The sequence below is a fragment of the Gymnoscopelus microlampas genome (genome assembly GCF_963454915.1).
Source record: "Gymnoscopelus microlampas genome assembly, chromosome: 3".
In the NCBI taxonomy this organism is placed as follows: Eukaryota; Metazoa; Chordata; class Actinopteri; order Myctophiformes; family Myctophidae; genus Gymnoscopelus; species Gymnoscopelus microlampas.
The window spans coordinates 25,589,273-25,604,965 of NC_139940.1; the positions used below are offsets into that span (position 1 = coordinate 25,589,273).

The 15,693-nt window shown below is 38.8% G+C and overlaps 1 protein-coding gene across 3 annotated transcripts; it reads left to right on the forward strand.

Moving 5' to 3' along the window:
• Positions 1–745: 745 nt before the first annotated feature.
• tbx20 (T-box transcription factor 20) lies at positions 746–9,994 on the forward strand (the record flags this gene model as incomplete). Of its 3 annotated transcripts, none has more annotated exons than XM_084050997.1 (7): positions 746–875; positions 1,870–2,104; positions 3,236–3,400; positions 3,944–4,052; positions 7,420–7,578; positions 8,164–8,270; positions 9,508–9,994. In XM_084050997.1, the coding sequence occupies 7 exons, from the start codon at positions 746–748 to the stop codon at positions 9,992–9,994; spliced, it is 1,392 nt and encodes a 463-aa protein (XP_083907123.1). The 3 variants fall into 3 exon arrangements, with proteins under 3 accessions (XP_083907123.1, XP_083907124.1, XP_083907125.1); XM_084050998.1 differs by having other exon boundaries at positions 8,164–8,240; XM_084050999.1 differs by having other exon boundaries at positions 8,164–8,240; positions 9,547–9,994.
• Between the last annotated feature and the right edge of the window lie 5,699 nt (positions 9,995–15,693).

Below are 15,693 nucleotides of genomic sequence, written 5' to 3' on the forward strand. Positions count from 1 at the left end.
ATTTCACAAGTTTTCAAATGTATAAAATGTATAAAAATCCTTTGAAAATAGCAGATCTACAAGCTCACAAAGTTTTCAAATAATTGTAGTGGAGTAAAAGTACAATATTTGCCTCTGAGATAGTGGAGTGGAAGTAAAGTTATTGAAAATTGGAAATACTCCAAAGTAAATATACGTCAAAATTGTACTTAAGTACAGTACTTGAGTAAATGTACTTAGTTACACTTTACACCACTGCCTAATAGACATGCATGGGCAAAGTTGTTTTAGTTGAGAAACATTGATCGATAGCTATATCACGTTGCAGCCATATCAGTTTTTGCGGCAACGTGTAGGTTGGAGGGGGAAGAGAAGTTGTATTTAATTGGTTGTTCGGCTGCTATCAAGAGTTACTATTCTGTCTGTTGCACAGTGGAAATGTGACGTCGATGCCGACGTAGCGATTGGTTGTGCGCGATAGCGATGGAGGGGGACTGGAATTAAGAGGAGGACGAAGATCCAATCTCCACAATGACCATTTGGCTCCAGAGCTGGAAGCCTATAGGAAGAACGCGATGAAGCCAGCCTTCTAACGATGCAACAGACGAGCAACAGGAGACCAACGTTGTAAATCTGATAATTTAGCGTAACATTATCCGAGGTCAAGGGAAAGAAATTGCGCAGCGTTTTTAGCCGGGGACGCTAGAGACGACGCGAGCGGTTCGAGCTTTTTGGAAGATCATTTTCAGTTCTTTTTATTTCCATCATGGAGTACACCACGTCCTCGCCGAAACCGCAGCTCTCATCTCGGGCAAATGCATTTTCGATAGCCGCTCTCATGTCCAGTGGGAAACCCAAGGAGAAGGAGACGGAGGAGAACACCATCAAACCTCTCGGTAAACTTATACGAGGCCAGCGGTTCAAACTGCGCAACTCAAGTTCAGAGTTTAGATTAGGCTATATATGTTTAAATAATAGCTTTTCAAAAATCTACAACATACCACAATATATCAGGCTATTTATTTAACAGCTATATGTTGGGCTAGCCGATGAGATGGTTGACGAAGAAAGTCAGATCACGGATAGGAATAGCCTGTTGTAGCCTATATCTTTCTTTCATCACTAAACTTTCCTAAGATCACAGACTGGTGGATATATTTTTCAAAATTAAAGTTTCCTAAAATCACAGACTGTAGGCCTATGTATGGTGGTGCATTTAGCCGTCATGTCTAACTTGACATTAAATCAAACGTAGACTAGCCTAATTTGCTAGACCAATAAGCCTAATCCGTTGTGTCCAATCGGACACAACGGATTCAAATGACATGTCCACTATATCTTCCATATCCTGTTTTAATTTTAATTTCATTGGTCAGGTAGGCTATAGATACATTTTAATTCTAGACAAAGCCTCACATATTCGGAGGCATATAGGATAGGCTACTCATTTAAATTTTTAACTGAAGTTATACTTTGTACAATCAGATTAGTTTATCATCTACTCTGTCACTGGCACTGTCATTTTTATTTATTTAAACTGAACAAATTATTTTCCTGACTGCCATTTATGAATTATTTTATTTTATTATTAGTCTTATACAAAATATCATGTTATCATATCATGTTAATTTTCTTTAAATGATAGCCTATTCCCTATGTATCAATTGAGTAGGCTATACAGACTGAAATAATAATAATAGGATTATAATAATATTATTATTAATAATAATAATAATAATAATAATACTCATCATCACAATAATCATAAAAATGTTATTAGTCACAGATAGGCTACAGTTCTGCAGCTTCTCAATGGTTTATTCTATTCACATCAGTCATCACAACTACAAATGTAAATAAACAACTGTTGTTGTTTTTGCCTCTCTGAAGAGCAATTCGTAGAGAAGTCGTCGTGCAGTCAGGGTCTGGGCGAGCTGTCATCCCTGGACGGACACGGAGACTTCAGCGGGAGCGCGCCCACAGTGTGCACGGAGCCGCTCATTCCCACCACTCCCAGCGTCCCCAGCGAGGAGATGGCCAAGATCTCCTGCAGCCTCGAGACCAAGGAACTCTGGGACAAGTTCCATGAGCTCGGCACTGAGATGATCATTACCAAGTCTGGAAGGTAAACATTCCCACCCCAATAAATGATGCTAATTGTGTGTGGTATATGATATAATATGAGGCCGATTCTACACAAATGTCTTCTAAATCCTGATTCCTAACAGTTTTTTGAAAAATATCAGTGTATGGTTCTCAAACTTTTTCATGTCAAGGACCACCCAATATGTATTTGGCCGTGGACCCCCATCTCGAAATATTTTGTTCCAGGGAACCCCCACAGATTTGAGTTACAAATGTTCACTTCACTTTAAAATATAAGAATTAAGATTTGCACTCATGGTGCTCATGGTGCGCACTCGTTATTTTAATAAAGTCGTGCGTCATTTTATGGTTATAGCCAACTGAACCATGACAGGTGACAGGTCATCGCCTTTTTTCTTTTTTAGTTTCTAAAATGTAAATGTTCTATTTCACGAGTGGATGTCTTCAGGTATAGCCTACATATAATGTAACCAGTAACACACATTGTGCACGCTACTGAATATTATCAAGTTATTAGGCCTATGAGACAAGAAAAAACACTTCTCAACCAGTGGTCCTCCTCCGGGGACCACCAATGCTTCTTGAGGGGGTTCCAGGTGGTCCCCAGCTAAATGATGAAGAGTTGGTAACCAAATGGACCCTTATAGATCTTTAACTCTTGAGAGTGTAAAAAGTCCATTTGGTTTCATTTTATACTCTCTCAAGACGTCAAGAGTTACATTATTGTTAAATATCTGCATGACTTAATTAAAGAATTGTTATTTCGATCAACGTTGGCCTGTTATCTCTCCTATAGAGCATGGAATTATGGACGAAATCGTATCCAACGATAACAAAATATTCTAAGTTTTTGAGAGGCTAAATCTCATCAAATGGTGGTCCGTGGCTCAAATGCCGAATTGAATAAATAAGGGACCTTGATATGAAAAGGGATGAAAACCACTGCTTTAGAAAGACAAGCTTAAAAAAAGACGATTCATGGGGAAAAGCCAAAGGAATGTGGGCTCAAAACAAAAACACGCCGGCTACACCATAATCTTTTGTTTGACTCTTCCCGAGATTATATAGCCTAAATATTTCTCTGTAAAGGGAGATCGGTGGCCGGAGTCATGTTGTTAAGCAGCCTGTCCTCCCCTCTCCCCTCCAACAGAAGAATGTTCCCCACCATCCGCGTGTCATTCTCCGGGGTGGACCCGGACGCCAAATACATCGTTCTGATGGACATCGTCCCGGTCGACAACAAACGGTACCGGTATGCGTACCACAGGTCATCATGGCTGGTGGCGGGGAAAGCGGACCCACCTCTCCCGGCAAGGTGTGCAACATTGTTATATCCACTCCACACCAACACTAACACACTCCATTTGAAGGATTTATAGGCTCGATTCTTATCAAAACAAGAATCGTCTAACTCATGGCCATGGAGACTTCAATTCATGGATATTTTGTAGTTTTTGTCGCATTCCTAAGCCAATAATTTGATGACCGGCAGCGGTGCCTATACCGGTCCGCTGGTCATCAAATGATTGGTTTAGGAATACGACAAAAACAAAAAAATATCCATGAATTCGCTCGAGTCTCCATGAGGTGACTAATCTCGATAGATAAAAAGTATTTTTTTGTGAACTATCTCTTTAATGTAGCCTATTGTATGTATGTAAATCAGGCAAAACGTCTTCAGGCAAACATTTCAAGTTCAGCACTAGGCCTACTACGCGCACGGCACTAATACAAATGTGTTGGTTTGATTGTACACTCTTTGGTGGAGTATATTATATAGGCCTATTATAGCATATAGTCGGTTGGACGTAGCCTAACTATAAATACGATTTCATTAACTTATTTTCTTATTCTACAGATTGTATGTGCACCCCGACTCGCCATTTACCGGAGAACAGCTCCTAAAACAAATGGTGTCATTCGAGAAAGTCAAACTCACAAACAACGAACTGGACCAACATGGACATGTAAGTTTATATGATTTTCTGTAGCTATGGAAACACATCACAAAATATTTGGGCTTAGCCATTGTGTAATGGATCGCCTATAGGCCTATAGTCTGGTCTGCTGCCCATGGTTATTTCCGATGAAGTTTTGAGTAGGCTACGCGCAACATGCAAGCCATATATTGGATTGGATCAGAGAGATAGACTTCAGAGATAGGCTTATTTGCAATCGTGACACGAATTTACTACCATATTTAAAAAAAAAAGGCCAACTCATAATTAGCATCCCTTTATTAAACAATCGGAGCAATTTGCTCTTTAAATCCCCTGTCACTTTTTAAAAAATTGACTTCCATTAATTGGGAAAGATTAGGATACCGTAAAAATGACATCGAATATACTTTTCATGAAGTAACATTTTCCTGCCTTTGTCCCTCTTGTGTTTCTCTGACTTTTTTCATTTTCAAATGACAATCGAAAACCTGCCATCGTTTAAAACAAAATAGCTTTAATTAATGAAGATATCAATAAAAAATAAAATAAAATAATTGATTGTCAGTAAATAGCCTCATACAAATTATACAATCTGTTTTTTAAAAAGCATTTGAGCAGGTTTGATACATGCATGTCACTTATATATTCGACTGGAATATAACTTCCTGACAATAGTAGCCTATAAAATAAATGTGTTCAAGAGTGATTTCTCTGCTACAAAATAGATAAAATAAAAAGTGTTTGCATCTAAACAGTATACATTTTATATAAAATTACGCTTTAAAAAATAACTGCATCCCCTGTATTTAAGGCATTACATTCAATTAGCTAAAAAAAATGTAATCATAAAACAGACATTTTATTATCCATGGGATATAAAACAATTAAACCAGTAAACCATATCAAATAATAACGACATTTGTGTATGTGAAAAACATGAATCTGTAATGTAATGCCTTAAATCTCAGCCGGCTGCCCAGCAGCCAAATATTTGTCTTCAAATGTAGTCTATAGTTCAAGAAAATATTCTTATATTATACTTCAAAACAATAATCTATTTTACTGATCTCAAAGTTGATCAATCCTTCCGATCTTTTCGACCCAAAAAATAATTAATATAAGGTAAATCCTATTCCTGAATATAATTCTCACACCACTGATTTAATAATAAATAATAATAATAATAATAATAATAAAGTGCAATGAATCTGGAGACTTCATGAGTCAGAAAACACAGACAAAGTGACTGAGAAAAGCAAGATTAGCTGACTTCTTGTCTAGAGCAGAGCAACAATCCCTGATAACATTGTTTTGATAGAACATAACATTTACTTTCATCTGTATGACACAGTAATGCCTTAGATAATTCATTTATTCACCAGAGTCATTAACTTCCTATGTCTCTGAGTCAGAGAAATCATAAAGGGCAGAAAATCTTTGGCTGAATCGCATGGATAAAGTAGCACCGTGTTCACTATTGTTACTATAGACAGCCTTTATTTATTTAATCATGTATTTACACTAGCTTCTTATAGGCTAGCACATGATGTGACTAAATTAAAGACAATTAGGGCATCCTGGTAGATAACCGGTTAGTGTGTCAACCGTGTTGACCCAAGTTGTCATCTCTCTCTCTACACAGGGTTAGGTTTAGTACTCTACTTGTCCTGTCATGAATATATCACAAATGCTAAAGAAAGAAAGAAAGAAAGAATGGCAATGCATTTATTATACAATATGAAGGTTATATTTATTCTATAAAGACACTAGATTCCTGCGACTCTCTAGACTGAAAGAAGTGTCCACTGTACACTGAATTCTTGGCTGGAGCATTACTGTCTATAACGCTGTATAACAGAATACACCACAATGTGCTTCATTATCTTGGGAGGAAAAATAATAACTCACTACTCGCCCGAGTCGCTAACTTCCCATAGAGGGAGACAAAAAAAAAAGGATAATGGTTCATTATTTTCCGTAGCGAGGTAAAATATAGGGGTATGTAATAGAACACAACACAGCCTTTACTATTATGTCCATGACAATACAGTCAACCACATAGCTGAATTATTACTGTCAAACAGATAAACGGAGCCATGGTCTTCATCAGAGCGAGCGGCGGAGGGTGAATGTCTTGCACGTACAGTGATGCTGTAGTGTTAACATGTTTATCTTTTCACACTCTTCTCTCCCTGCATCCTACTCCTCCCACTCTGCCACTCTTCTGGTGTCCAGTCATGCCAGCTAGCTCTGCCTGTTTTTTTTCCCACTCCTTGATAGCATATGTCTCTCTCTCCTCTCTGTATCTATCTTTAGTTTTTCTCTCTCTTTCAGTATAAGGCACTCATTAATTTCTCTAATTATTCTATTCTCTCTCACTTCACCCACGTATTTTCAGATTTACAGCAAGACATTCACTCTTCTCTCCTCTGCACACTCGGATGAAAACCATGGCTTCTTTATCTGTTTGACAGTGATAATTCAGCTATGTGGCTGACGGAGGCATTGGGATGTCTGAATAATTGCATCTCTCTATTAGATGAAATAGGTGAACAATAAAAAAAAAAGAGGAACCATTCTGTAGTGAAAAGCATAAATTTCAGTCTTTAAATTTTCCTTTTTAAATTTGAAATAATTCAAATTAAATTTCATTAGCTTTCCTTCTAAAATGGGTGCTTGTCATCAACACTGTCCACATTGGGTTGGTTCCACTTGGAATGGTCTGATGTCTTACAGGATCGGGGCGGATTTACTAAAAACATTTATTAAAAAAAACGTCGCAAACTGGAGGCGTTTGATTTTAAAGCTACAATCCGTACATTTTATGTCAATAATTACCGAACGGTGCAGCAATTTCTCAGTGGAAGAACAGGGACACCACCTCCAACTACTGCAGATGAGCTATATAATTATTGTATTAACATACTCATTCAAAATAACATTTACTCATTAAAAGAAGACTTGGATCGTAGCTTTAATTACACAATATATAACTGAGGAAGAATCCTCTGCCATGAAAGAACCAATAAGTTTAATTTTACATTTTGAATTGATTGAAGTGAAAGTAAATAGACTCTAACCTTGATGCATCACTCATAGGGTTTTTTAATGTATTGGATGGATAAAAGCATCCATCAAACTGATTACTATCCATATTATTTATTATTTAAGGCATATATCCTTATTATTGTGTCTCTCTGTGTCTAACTGTACTTTATGAGCCATAGTATACTGTTCTTGTACTGTAGTGTCTATATACTTAGGTGTTTTCCCTGTACTGGGTGCCATTGTGCCTTGAGACTCTTCATTGCCAATATGACTACAGTGAATATCTTTAAATATGTGTATTCCCGCCGACAAATATACTGATTCTGATTGTCAGTATAATTTGCAGATCATTCTCAACTCCATGCACAAGTACCAACCACGTGTCCACATCATTAAGAAGAAGGACCACACCGCTTCCCTGCTCAACTTGAAGTCTGAAGAGTTTCGCACCTTTGTCTTCACTGAGACAGTCTTCACTGCAGTCACAGCCTATCAGAACCAGCTGGTGAGCCACTTTAAAATTCTGTTTATGGATCCATTTGGTTCCATTTATACTCTCAGGGTGTACAAATCAGAGGTCTTCATCACTAAATGATTGTTATCAGAGAGACGAAATCAACAAACCTTCTCAAATAACCTAAAAATTAAATTGATTCATTTGTATTTTTGAGATTATTCAGCAATTTTCAGCCTTGTTAACCTACACAGTACATACATAGCAATTTACAGGCAAGTGCAGATGCTCTTGAGCAACTTGTGAGATCGGGGAAAAAATAAAAACCTAAAAAGGAGTATATGACAACGGCACAATATCTGTCTATATACAAATGTTACATTTTAAAAAGTTAAATAGAAGGGCCTTTTGAGCCAGAAACATTAAAGCTGACCTCCTTTGTGTGCCTAAAAGCTGTACATTCTCCTGTACCAGATTAAGAGAATGATACTGATACAGGAGAGTAAAAAACAAAATAGAGATTGAAAGACAAAGAAAGGGTGGGGGAGAGAGCAAGAAAAAGTTTATGTATGCATTAGAGAGAGAGAGAAGATAAATGGTGTGTAATCAGTGCATGGGGGCCTATGTGTTTTACAGATAACCAAGCTGAAGATCGACAGTAACCCGTTCGCCAAAGGCTTCCGGGACTCCTCGCGGCTGACAGACATGGAGAGGTACAGGGAATTCTTGGTTCTCCACTGTTTGTTCATTTCTGTCCCCAGAACCTCTGATAAGATAAACACTGAATGACCATGTTTGTGTGCGTGCAATTGGAATGGGAGTGATGAGTTGGTTTGCACCGACTGATAAAAGCTATTCATTAGTAGATACACAAGTTTAAGAGTTTCTTGCGCAGCTTTAGCCATGTGTGTTTGTGTGTCCATATGGGAGGTGTTGAGAGAGATATGGTGGATCAGTCACCATGCAGTTTTCAAGACTTTCCCCACAGACACGTACACATACACATTATGATTACACATACATGCACGCGAGTGCACGAGCGCACGCACACACGCACACGCACACGCACACACACACACACACACACACACACACACACACACACACACACACACACACACACACACACACACACACAATCGAAAAGATTTTATGACCTTGGGAGAAAAAAAAACACTTCTCGTAATTCCTGATTCCTGCACTATGCTGCCAAAATCACCTGACAGAATCAAACCATCAGCCCATTTGCCTCAATCAAACACCCAAAGTCAAAGACTGCCACAACAGAACCAGACAAACAACTCCTTTCTCTCTGTCTCCCTCCCTCTGTGCCATTCTCTTTTTGAGGGCTGTGAATTAGATCTGATCAATTGATCTACAGGGAGCTGCAGAAATCACATTAGTCTGGAGTCGGCCACTGCACTAAAACACGGTGTAATTCAATTGGCTGTGGTGACTGATTGAAACCAGCTTGCCCCGCCCTCATCTCCCCCATTCCCTCCTGCCCTGCATTGTAGGGACCGGGGTGGCCTCTGTACCAGACAGGCCCAGCGCTGATAAAAACACACACATTTGTACTGCTTCGCTGACAGATATTGCACTTTCCTAACCTAATTGGTGGGAGGGGGGGCTAATGTGGACGCATGGCTCTTATGATGCAGACCACTCCTTGCCTCCTCTCTGTCCAACCACACACACACACAGCCTCCCCCACAATTTCTGTCACTGTGTTTAAAGGCCTGTCTGACAAGACTCAAATGAGCTAATGTGTTTTTCAGAAGAGTGCGCATGCGGTGTACAAAAACATCTATGCAGTCTACAGGGCATATACAAATAATATATTTAGATGCATATTTGGATGCATATTTGCTGTAGTTTATTAGTATAAAAAATGGTTTAGCATTGGCTAATGTCTACTGCTCAATAATAAAATATAGCTTAGCATAAACACGTTAAAATGAAAATCTAAAATGAAAGCAGAGATATATTTTGGGTGTCTTTGTTTGGCTTTTGCTGCAGGGAAAGTGTTGAGAGTTTGATCCATAAGCACTCGTACGCACGGTCGCCAATCCGTACGTACGCAGGAGACGACGACAACCTAGGAGAAGATGGACTCTCGGCACACGCCAGGGGTATGGGCTCAGCGTTCACTGCCTCAGACAACCTCTCCCTGAGCTCCTGGGTGACCACCACATCTGGATTCGGTGGCTTCCAGCATCCCCAGTCCCTCTCAGCCATGGGTGCCGGCGCCACCTCCCTGCCCCACCCCATCCAGGGATCTCTGCCCCCCTACAGCCGCCTGGGCATGCCCCTGACGCCCACCGCCCTGGCGGGTACCATGCAGGGCAGTGGGCCCTCCTTCCCTTCCTTCCATATGCCTCGTTACCACCACTACTTCCAGCAGGGCCCATATGCCGCCATCCAGGGACTACGTCACTCTTCCACGGTTATGACCCCTTTCGTATGATTCCGTCCTGGGATAGAGACAGGCTGCATGGCCACCTGACCTGGTTCAACCCTCGATCCAATGGTCATTCCCAGTACAAAGACAGCATCATCAATTTTGCCACCCTGAGTCATTATCCCTTTCCTGTTTCTTTCCTGGTCTTTGTAAATACTTCACCCATGACAACTGAGGTGACTTTAACAATCTGGAGAGGCATGCTACCAGCTATATCAGAGAGAGGGATGGTGATTCTCTCGGGACCTGCTGAAACCAGGTCCAGTGGTTGCTATGAAGACCTAATGACTTTGTGTTAACACCAGTGATTTTGTAAAAAAAAAAAAAAAAAGAAGAAGAAAAAAAAGACTCAGTCAGTGTGAGTAAAAAACAAAACTAAATGCAAAACAAAATATTGTACTTTGGCCCTGGCTACAAAAGCGGGCTGAATAAATTATTAGTTATTGTCTCTGTAGGCATTTGCTGAGCCTCACTTGATAGAGCAAACTTTGTGACTCTAAACATTAAGGTTTTAACAGCGATTGGACAGTGACTACACACTAAATGGTTTCAGCTCAGCCTCTGAAGAGGGCAGCCAATGTTGTGGAACAAGTGTTGCGTGGTTCTGCCATCACTAGGTGAAACCACTCATTTTGGAGAGCATCCTCTCACCTCAACATTTTGAATCTTGGTCTGGACAAAGGATCCCATGCCCGATCTGGACAAAGATGTGCATTTTATGTCCAAGAACAATGGAAGAACAAGTGAAGACCATATTGTAGAGGTTTGAAAACATATACTGTGTGTGGAGGGTGAGCAGTCATCACTCCCTTTTCTTTGTAGCCAGACATGTGTACTGTGCAGTGCAAAATGAAACCAAAAGTTCTGTTCACGATTTTGACAAGTGTATAATAGAATGCAATGTACAAAGATGCAAGTGTTACACTTACTCATAGGAAATCCTCACTGTAGAGTGCCAAATCATAGGACGCATGCCACCCTGCAGTAGACAAATACATTGGGGAAACTTTGTATGGGATAATATGAGATAACAATACCTTAAAACAGCGTTTTAGGCTTTTTGCACCACTGGCAAATATACCTTTAGCCGGAAAATGGTCACATTTCAGTTTATTCAGTTTGTAAATATATAAACTGAAACTATCGGAAAATATAGCCATTCTTGGCATCATTGCAGTATTCTCAGTGCTGGTGTGAAGTTGTAGCTGAGCACTCAACTGTTTTCACTGGTTTGAAGGGAAATTGAGATAATTTATAGGGTCTTGTAGCTTTAAAACCCCTCTCAAATCCGCCTAGAAAAGCAAGCAGATCATTCATGTCTTGCCGTATCGATGGCAAACCTAACAACCCGCTATCAGTCTCTATGGCCTGTGTTAGCACACAAATCTACTGTATGGCTGGCTGACGCTGTGCGCCGACAGCATTCTGGGAGGAAGTCCACACCTGTTAAATAATTACTCTCTGGTGCCTCATTTAGAGCAGGGGAGAAAAGAGAAGAGCAGGGGTGATACATTTGCTAATGAACTACAATTCGGTTGTTGCACTGGTTGTAAGCCTCCCACTAAAGGGACCAGGTGCATGAAAATGGACGGCAATTTAATGGATAGTAGGAAAAACACATATTAAGGCAGCTCATTTTTTTATATATATGGTATACTCATAAAAAAGTATTGTGTGCAATGTTGCTTTTTTGAATAGTTGATTAGCAGCACCTGAATTTTGAATTATGTGAGCATTGAACTATGGAATTCTCTGCAAAGACAAAATTATGACCTAAGCAGGGTTCCATTTTTATGCACTTGGTCCAAATAATTACATTGACTTCATTTGTTTTTTTAAAATAAAGGCACCAACTGTGTGTCTGTTAAGTGTAGGTAGTAAGGTGGGCAATGGGAACTGTGATGGTGGGTTGGGACTGGGAGATGGGAGTGTAAAAACTAAATTGTAAAACAGATGATGAAATGCCAATATAGTGCCATTCCACATGAACACAGATGTAAGAACAGCTGATTAGTAACCAAGTAAAAAGAGGAACATGGAAATTATGAATCAAAAAATTATATTGATATACTGTATAGTATAACTGCCCTAGTATTGTGTCAATGTTGCAGTTTGACTTGCTGTGACTGTTTAAGTTTGTTGCAGTACAAACTGATGATTGAACACGGGATGCTACATTTTCTATGACCCCTTGCATATTATTTGAATGCAAGCAGATTTTAACTCATCTAGCCATCAAACAAAGCCTTAGGAAATCTAACCCTGGTATGCCATCTATTGTTTTCATTGGTTGTACAATATATGGAACTTTGATTTCCTTCATGTAAATGCAAAACACTTCATCATCAAGGACAATGTTTCTTTCCATTTGAACAAAATGCACATCATGATTTTTTTTCCACTGAAAATAATTGGCTTTCATGCAATTTTGTTTTACTTTGTATGTCATTTGTAATCTGAATATGACATCTAAGGAGGTTGTTTTTTGATTTTTTTTATGTGCAATATATTTATTTCGCTCTCTGAAAATGTTTAATGTATTATGCGCATTTAAAGAGTTATTTGTAAACCTTGAAGAATATATATCACCACCCAAAGATTTTGAGTTATGTGTTCAATCATTATCATGAAGTAGCTTACATTAAAAACAATAAATAATAAGTTAGAGAGTATGAGATGAAAAAAGTTTGAACTGAAATAATGTGAAACCAAAATTACTGAGTGATATTTAACCGGACAATTATTATTTCATTTAACCTATAAAATCAGGATGAAGTGGCATCTGTTTTAGTATAACACTGAAACATGAATGAGCACTGTTATACGGTAAATAATATAAGGATGTTACTGCCCATATCAAAGCACCATTACTGTGCTAAAGAAAACTAAAAAACAATGTACATTTTTATTGACATTTTTATTGTTTGTGGTTCAAGTTTTCAATTCTATGTTGAGCAATTGCAATGGACTTCATTCAATGTAAAACAATCCAAACGTCCCAAAACAGCCTGGCTGTTTCATCAGCTCAGCTAGAGTGAAGAGTTGCTCAGGCCTCACAGGCTAATCCTCTGCTGCCACCTAGTGCTACATTTATTGAAATGACTGTAGTTGTTTTGCAAAGAATCAAACCTAGTCAGATGAGTTATACAGAGTAAAAAACTAAAACCAGAACTATGCACCTAATTTTTTTTGACAGAAGGTATCTAACATCCAACCTTCTTTTGACTAAAATGAGATAGCTGCTTTATTATAAACACATTTTCTTTACAGTAATTTATTGTAGTTATCGCTTTGCTTAATATCATAGGCATACAGTATTTCCATAACTGTATGGTAAGGAATTGTAATAAAGTTACAGTACAGTATATAGGCTAAAGATAAGAGGGTCTTTTAGAGCATGGGCTTGAACCATAGAGTTAAAAAATAAGGCTTGAACTCACAATGCTTCATGAACAGGGGCATTGGTCAAGGATCTCCAACTAATTCAACTTTGAATTATGACAGTGACTGGTCTCTGATCAACACAGGCTGAGTTACCATGCTGTTGTTCAGAATGAATTCATATTACACCACATTCTCTCATAGTTTCAAAATGCAACCAAACCCACCATATTAACTATTGTGACACACACACACACACACACACACACACACACACACACACACACACACACACACACACACACACACACACACACACACACACACACACACACACACACACACACACACACACACACACACACACACACACACGTCTATCACCAGAAGCATCACCCGCCACCACAGGCAAACCAGCGGATCGATGGCTGGACGTTAGTCACCGTTTCACCAGGAAGAAGGGACCACTTCTACCCTGATAAGAATCAGTTACATCCCTTGTAAATAAATAAATAAACAAATAAATAACATCCAGTGCGGCCCTGATTGGATTAAAGGGAAAGGGGAAGGGCAGACAGGCCACCGTGAGGTATGGCCAAGCAAATTGGAGCCAACAGTTGGGTTAGAGAGTCCATTTTGGGGCATCACAGGCATAATTTACACAGTGAGGAACGCAAGCTGAATCTAATGTCATTTCCATCAATTTTGCATTTTGCCCCCCAACCCCCCCTCTGGCTTTTAGCGGTCGTTTGCATCGTCTGGCGGAGGCCAGTCGGTGTGCATTACAATGTTGGAGGCGGCATTTAGCACTGTACAAGAGTGAGATAGTTATCTATGGTGTGGTGACTGGCTGGTAGCTGGAAGTGCATGGCTATTAAATAGCTGTGTCATCCAAAAACAGTCAGTATTATGGTAATTAAGGCTAAAACCCGCCATTCCTTTCTTATCGATTATTCTATCAAATTCTTTTTGATTAATCGAATAATCAAGAAGCACATGTTTACTTAATTTTTTCCGATTTTTTTATATACCAATGAATCAATTAAGCACGTAATTGTATACTTTGTCACACAACAGTGTCTGGCAAAAACAGTGACCTGATGAAGATGACCTGATGAAGATGTATTGACATTGAAAAGTTGTCACGTTATTTGCCTGCACCATATAAATAAAAAAACGCTTTAATTGTCTGAGTTTGCTCCAGTGCCTTCCTTCTTCTATTCATATTAGAAAGTTAGAATGACTAACTTGCAGACAATGTATCGTGCTAGCTATATTGTAGTCATATGCAAATCTATCATGTTATGGTCAACACAACAGCACATTTTGACTCTAATTGGAAAAAAAAACCTAATAATTGCAGATCACATAATAGTAGAAAATCTTTGGTAACCACTGCTATAGAGGCATCACATTACTCTGCCTCCCTGGGAAAATGAAAAATACAAGGGATACATGTATAGTTTACCATATTTATGAATGGCACATGAAAATCCTGCAGCATAACCAGTAGCTACTTCTTTGTGCGATCTAAAGTTTTGTTTGCGTCTAATAACTGCTCACTCAGAGTTGGATCTCCTACCTGTGTCTCTCTGATTTTGTGTCTCTCTGTTTTTTCTGTAGTTCCTCATTAGCATTTTGGCACCCATGAAAGCTGATTCTGGTTTCTTGCACTGCTTGTTGTCAATTTCTGGGATAGACTGGTTGTGCACATGGGTAAAAACAAGGACAAAACAGAGCATAAACACAGTGGTTCAAACACACAAGTGGGGTTTTGCTAAATTTGTCTTATTTTATTTGACATTCAATAAATATTTTAAGAGGTGTCATTTTGTGCCTTGGCTTACACAACTTTAAATAAACAAAATGTATACTTTACTGATAACATTGTCTAGTTCTATAGATTTGTGGTGCAATTGCAGTGCTGGTAATGAATTAAAGGCACAACTACTACGGAGGATAAGTATTTTGAACACTTCACCCCGACCTAAAAAAACATTACCTGTGATTAGTGTTTATCAATGTGACTGTGAATAGAAATAACAGGCACCAGTTTACATGAAATCTACACACAAGCATGACCCATTAACCATAGGTAGTGGTGGAAAGTCATTTTGAACTTTCTGCCAATGACTAGGCCTACTTTTACTTTTGGTACTTTAAGTACATTTTGATACTAATACTTTTGTACTTTTACTAAAATACATTTTGAATTCTTGACTTTTACGTAACAGAGTATTTCTACATTGCAGTATTACTATTGATACTTTTACTTATGTACAAAATGTGAGTACTTTTTCCACCACTGACCATAGAACAGTAAT